This window comes from Myotis davidii, unplaced genomic scaffold, assembly GCF_000327345.1.
Source record: "Myotis davidii unplaced genomic scaffold, ASM32734v1 scaffold173, whole genome shotgun sequence".
Classification (NCBI taxonomy): domain Eukaryota; kingdom Metazoa; phylum Chordata; class Mammalia; order Chiroptera; family Vespertilionidae; genus Myotis; species Myotis davidii.
This window is the reverse complement of record NW_006286303.1, coordinates 478,317-485,183: the sequence shown is the minus strand read 5'-3', so window position 1 is coordinate 485,183 and position 6,867 is coordinate 478,317. Positions and strand designations below refer to the sequence as shown.

The 6,867-nt window shown below is 38.3% G+C and overlaps 1 protein-coding gene across 1 annotated transcript in view; it reads left to right on the top strand.

Moving 5' to 3' along the window:
- The window catches only part of PAICS (phosphoribosylaminoimidazole carboxylase; phosphoribosylaminoimidazolesuccinocarboxamide synthase), a 20,817-nt gene that overhangs the window by 2,588 nt on the left and 11,362 nt on the right, over positions 1-6,867 (top strand). Inside the window, exon 2 of the mRNA XM_006757788.2 lies at positions 2,378-2,575. Coding sequence (XP_006757851.1) covers positions 2,378-2,575 — 198 coding nt within the window. The remainder of the gene's footprint in view (positions 1-2,377; positions 2,576-6,867) is intronic.

The window sequence follows — 6,867 nt, the reverse complement described above, 5'->3', positions numbered from 1 at the left end:
ACGCTGCCTTCAAGTTCCGACCGAAGCTAGACAGTCCCGCTTCTCCCGTTTGAGTCTGGGTCCCTAAAGACTCGCCCGGATCTGGAACTCAGGGTCTTCGACTCCCTCCCGATTGAAAACGCCAAACAGGCCCTCAGCCACCAGCCCGCTCTGCATGCACTCCGCACCTTAGCATTTGACTTGAGCACTGCGTCTCCTCTGAGTCTCGGTATGCGTTTCTCTTTCCTCTTAGTTGTAGGACTTCCACTCAGCCAGCACTCCTGTGGTTCTGGGTGATGTCCGTTCCGTCTTTTAGTTGTATTTTTGAAGTGGTTGTTCGAGGCAGCAAACTCCGCCGTTAACCTATGCCGCCATCTTGGTTCTCTCTCTCTCTCTCCCCTTCTTCATTTCATTCTTCATACAGCAGCCATAATGATCTTTCTAATATAGAAATCTGTCATTTTACTAAATGCTTAAAAGCCACATGTTTGTTCTTAGGATAAAGTCTAAGCTCAGTCAACATGGCGTATCAGACCTAAAGGATGAGGAGTGAAGGAACCTGTATTCTAGGCCCAGGGAAGAGCATGTCCAAAGCCTGGGGGGATATAGAAATTCAGTTACAGAGTCCTAGGAAAGGTATGAGACATTGAATTTGGACCACTACGCTGGGGCTGTCTTGAAGGGCCTTTTTTAAGCCTTGTCCGTGAGTCAAAACATTATACCAGGAGATGGGAATTCATCCTCGAAATTACGTACCCTGCTGTGGCCCGCCACTTCAGTTAAGCTAAATTGTAATCGGTTTGTTTTGTGGTTCACTCCACTAGCTGGAAATGACGTACTTTCCCAACTCTTGGGGAAGTCTTATCTCCTGCCATTTGTTGCTACTCTTTGCTGCTACCCTCCCTGCCCAGCAACAATGTACACACAAAGTGCTCCAAATATACTGAAGTTCTGCCATGTATTCTTTCACCCCATGGTCTTTTTTCATTACCACTACCTACCCCTTTCCCTCTTCTGGTTAAATTTTGATCATTCCTTAGATCTCAGCCTAATCCTCTCCTTGTTCTTTGAGGTCTAGACTAGGTTTGGTGGCCCCGCTATGAACCTGTGTTCCCATAGTCTATATTTCTTAGACTATACTTACTAGATGTCTTTATTTATTTTCAGCTGCCCTCAGACTCAGGGCACTTGACAGCATGAACTTTGTCTCCTTTACTGGTATATCCCTACTACCTGACACATGAACATTAAAAAATGCTGATACTGAGAATGAGTGATTTCTCCCCTTGGAAATCTTAAGTTCTTGAACTTCTGTTCTCTCTGATTGTCATCTAGGTCTTACAACCTGCATCAAAATTGGGTTCTCTATGGGTGGGGGATTGAGCCTGCAACAGGTACATGCCCTTGACCGGAATCAAAACCGGGACCCTTCAGTTTGTAGGCTGGCCATCTACCCACTTTGCCAAACCAGCTAGGGCAAAATTGAAGTCTCTTGTCCTTACTTCCTCATACTTTTCTGCACCTGTTAAGAGAAAGGGTTACTAAGGGTAGAAGATTGGGAAGCAGGATTGAGAAAGAGAAAGGAGCTTCCAGGTGGCTAACTACTGGTGGAGGTGCCTTCCCTTGCATATTAACTTGAATCGGGAACCAATTTGGCTGAACTTGCCTATCTCACCTGCCATGGAAAGCAGAAGTCAGGCAAAATAAAGCATTCCCTCTCCCCCAACCCTGGCCCCTGCAAGCTAGGTTTGTTAGTTATTGTATGTATGTGAAAATACTAGTATATTTACATTAATTTTAATGGATCTTAATTCTTCAGTTCTGCTCTGAGAGTAAGGTTGATAGTGGACAGACCACAGAATTTGATAGAAGATTCAGAATTTTGTCTGGTTCTGCAATTTCCCAACTCGTGACCTCTACCTTTTTGATACTTGTTTCCTAATCTCTACAATTATTTACGCAATAGTTCTTCACAAAATTGTGTGAATCAAATATGATGATGCATGTGGAAATACTTTAGAGTATATGGTAAGCTCCTATGCAGATGAGCTTATTATTAAAATTTTGCTTAACCACTGTGTTCATTGATTCATCATTCTAAGTCAGCCGTGGGCAAACTACGGCCCGCGAGCCGGATCCGGCCCGTTTGAAATGAATAAAACTAAAAATAAAAATAAAATAAAAAAGACCGTACCCTTTTATGTAATGATGTTTACTTTGAATTTATATTAGTTCACACAAACACTCCATCCATGCTTTTGTTCCCGCCCTCCGGTCCAGTTTAAGAACCCATTGTGGCCCTCAAGTCAAAAAGTTTGCCCACCCCTATAATCTAAGTAGTCTTTACTGTTTAGCAAAATTCTTCCTGAAATATGATGTTTCCATTCTATTTCCACAGTACTGAACATTGGTAAAAAGCTCTATGAGGGTAAAACAAAAGAAGTCTATGAATTGTTAGACAGTCCAGGAAAAGTGCTCCTGCAGTCCAAGGACCAGATTACAGCAGGAAATGCAGCCAGAAAGAATCATCTGGAAGGAAAAGCTGCAATCTCAAATAAAATTACTAGTTGTATTTTTCAATTGTTACAGGAAGCAGGTAAGTGGCTCTCCCATTAGCCTCCCACTTCATGTTCTCTCTCACATACACATATTGGTCCTTTTCAGGGAGAAATGACACACTGTTTGTATTAACAAGTTGATTACTAGTTATTATTATTTTTTTTAGTTCTTAGAGGAATCAGGTAAGTGGCTTCCCTTTATCAGGGAGGTATATACACAACACACTCTAATCTCTTTCATGGGTAGATGACACTTTGTATTAACATTTTGTTTGGAGAATGCCTCACAAGTAAACTTACTTAAATTAAACCAGGAACTCAGATTTCATATAACACTTTACTTGGTTTGGAATTAGTAAGTAGTATTATTTAGTTAATTAAAAGGAATCTTCCCTGCAACTTCTAGGGCATCTTCCTAAGAGAGACTTACCTATGAAGGACCTTGAGGAATGTACCTATGAAGGAAGCAAATTCTGGTGTTAGGCAGCTCTAGTTGATGAGTTGAAATTTATGAGCTGTAAGTCTATACAATTATTCTGTGTTCCATCCTTGGAGATAATACAGAATTGAAAATTTCTCTTCCACTTGAAAGCTCTGAAAAGTGTTTAAAGACTAACCACATTTCATCCCGCTATTCCCCAAGTGAGGGATTTGGACTAGATCAAAGATCTTCAGGATTACCTCACACTCCAAAACTGAAGACTTCCCAATAGAGATGTCTACTAGAAAGATAAAAACAAGATCAAAACATTCTATGGAGTGAAGGAAGGGGAATTAGGATAATGTATTTTTCTGCAGATTGGTCTGTGGTGTATGAAATCTTAACCTGTAAAAGATTTGCACTCTTTTCCTTTAATAGTCTCATTGTCTTCGATCATTCAACCTTTGAAGCCTCTGGTTCCTTACCTATTAAATAAAAGCTTTGTTCTTTATCTCAGTTCTAATTTTATAACTTAATAGCTTTGTCTCCTTTTATTTGCACTTTTCCCAGTTGCCCTTTCGTAATTTAGAGCTTCCAGTAAGCATTAGTCTTCCTTAAATCAAAAGGGGGATTTCATGCGTTTGTTGCCAGTCAAGGTAGACATGCCTGCCTTACACAAAATAAGGTAATTTATGCAGCCGTATCAAATTCAGTGCCTGCCTACCCATGGCACGCACTGGCCCAGAAGGTTGCCACAGAAACACTGTGGTGCATGGGCCCTGATCCCCTCTGCTGGGCCTCAGGGATAAGTTTGGCTACAGATATCAAGGAAAACAAAAAACAAAATAAGGTAATTTAAGTTAAATCCATACTGTTAGTACAGAATGGGTTCTAGATAGTTTTGTCTCTTCCAAAGTACCATTTCACTGTTCATTAATATTCACCCAAGGATCCTTTTTCCACTGATTTTTAGAGAGAAAGGAAAGGATGGGGAGAAAGAAACATCGATGTGGAAGAGATGCACTATCAGTATATTTTCTGGGGTTTAAGAACAAGTGAATTGTTTAGGGTGTCTCCTAATTTGACTTTGAAAGTCTTGCAGCTCAGGTAACTAGGAAAATTGATTACCTTAAATGAAGTACTCTTAACAATTCTCTTTAAACTATTGTATTTGACACATTTAACATAGCTGAAACTTATTTGGCTCACAGGAAATGTTGAAAAGTATTTTCCAGGCTTTATATGTTGTAAAATTAAGGAAAACCTAGGTTTTTTAAAATTCTTGAACAAATCGGTTTGAGGACAGATTAAGAGTTCTGTTAAGCTTTATGTAATTTTTACTTACTACTAAGTAAGTTGAATAAATGACCATCAGTGGTCTATTTAAAATTTCTTTCTTTAGAACCAGGGTTATGTTCCAAATTAAGGTATTTCAAGAAATTAGAATGGGAAGAGCACCAGAATGAGAATCAATAAATCAGGATTCTAGTTTTCTCATTGTCACTCATGAACAAACTATAGAATACTGAGCAAATAATAGGTATAGGTAATACTGTTTTTCCCTGGTAATTATATTACGTGCTGTACCTGAGTTAGAAGATTTGTGGATTTGGTCTCAATGTTTAAACAAAATTTAACCTTTAAGTTTCAGCTCTCCCACAAAAATGCACTGAAATTACATTTAGGTGTGAGAGTAGTGATGTGAATAACAATCCTACAGTTGCCAAACCACGGATGGGAAGCTGGGCAGCCTTAATACATGGATGGCCCCAGGAATATGTGGGCTGTTTATCATACGTGGCCATTGTAATTCAGAGTATGAAGTAACGTATTTACATTTTCTTAGTAATCTTGATGGCTTTGAATTTTGTAGACAACAGACAAATGGGGGGAGTTCTTTTTCTCATTATATGTAGTCATGAAATTTGCTTTAATGGTTAGCATGTGTATTAAAAGGAATCATCATTTAACTGAATCAGTCTTTTTTAGAAGTGTTTTTTTTCTCTGTACAAGTTTATTACCATAAGTTGATTCTGTGCTTTTGGTTCCCTTAGATGTGTGCATGTCGCAGGGTGGGGGCTGGGAGGAGTTTCTCTGGGTAAAAGTAACTTGTTTATGTTTAAACAACAGATTTGGACAAATGAGCAAATATGACTAAGGACTAATAGGTCTGAAAAAGAAGAGCTTTTGAAGCCAGGCAGTGAGGCACGCAGTTAATCACCTTGAGTTAAGGATTGATGTCAATCATCTGCCCATGAGCCCAGTCATTTCCTGGTTATGCAGCATACCACAATTTATTTACCCTGTTTCCATTGAATTTTACTGGTCAGACCCAGAGGAGATGCAGAGAAAGCAGCATAGGTTTTGGAACTGGACAGTGCACTTCCAAGTCGAGGCACCATTACTCACTGGCAGCATAACCTAGAGTTTCCACTTCATTTCTTTGAGTCTCTGCTTCTTTCACTATAAAATGTAAATAATAATACCTACCTCAAAATTTTTATATTTGGTTAAATAAGATAATGCATAAAACACTTGGAACAGTGCAGAGTTTTTATAAATGTAAATTTCTTTCATGTATGGATACGATGGATAAATTTCTTTCATGTATGTATGATCAATGATCTCTAGTCCTTTCCTAAGAAAACTTTTGTCTTAAAGGATTACATTGGCAATGGAGGTACTAACATTGCAGCCTGGAGATGAATATTATATTAAGCCCATGCGGGTTTGTTGACTCGCATTCATGCTCTAGTATTACTTTGTATTGGGATATAATAACACTTTGGGGACAGGTAGTATAGTATAGTGGTTAAGTGGGCAGCCCACAGAGTTCAGTATGGGTTGGAAACCCTGCTATACCTACTACTAGCTGATGTAACTACTGTGCCTCAGTGTCCTCATCTGTTTTGTTGGATAATCATACTATCTACCTTATCAGGTGTTATGAGGGTTAAACAAAAAGAAAATAAATTAGCAATGCCTGACAAATAGGTCTTGATACTCTTAAAAGTTACTTTGTTGCAAAATATACATACATAAAATTTACCATTTTAACCATGTTTACATGTACAGTTCTTGGCGGTAAGTACATAGACAGTGCTGTGCAACCATCACCACTCTCTATTTTCATAACTTTCATTGTCCCAGACAGAAACCCTGACACATTAAATAGTAATTCTCTATTCCCCCTTCTCCCTAGCTTCTGGTATCCTCTGTTTTACATTTATCTATGAATTTGTCTATTTTAGGGACCTTATATATGTGGAATGAATTATATTCTTTATTTCACTTAGCATGTTTTCAAGTTTAATGCATGTTGTAGCATGTATTAGAATTTCATTCCTTTTTATGACTGAATCCATTGAATGTATATACTACATTTTGTCTACCCATTCATCTGTTGATGGACACTTGGGCTGTTTCTCCCTTTTGGCTATTAGGAATTACAAGTATGCTGTTGTGAACATTGGTGTATGAGTACCTGTTTGAGTACCTGCTTTCAGTTCTTTTCAATACAGCCTTTCGTAGAAGTGTTATTACATCACTCTATAAAGTAATACTGTAGCATTAATGGGAATTAACCCTTTGCGGTCGTATTAAATTTGGACATGGGTGTCGTACTGGTCGGAATTAATTTCCATTGAAAGAGCAGTAATACATAACATGCAAGATTATGAAGGATAAACAAGATTTATTAATTCTTTTTTGAACATTAGATGTATGTTTAGACAATAATGTGTTTCAATAACATGTTTTTATGTAAAAATTATATTTTATATTTCTCCATTGTGTGGTATCTTTGAAAGCAGTCTCCAATATGCAGTCCTGGTTTTCGACTACATGTATTGCAAAAATAATTAGTTTGGCGTCTTCCGCCCCTAATCTCTCTGTTTGAACATACAGAGC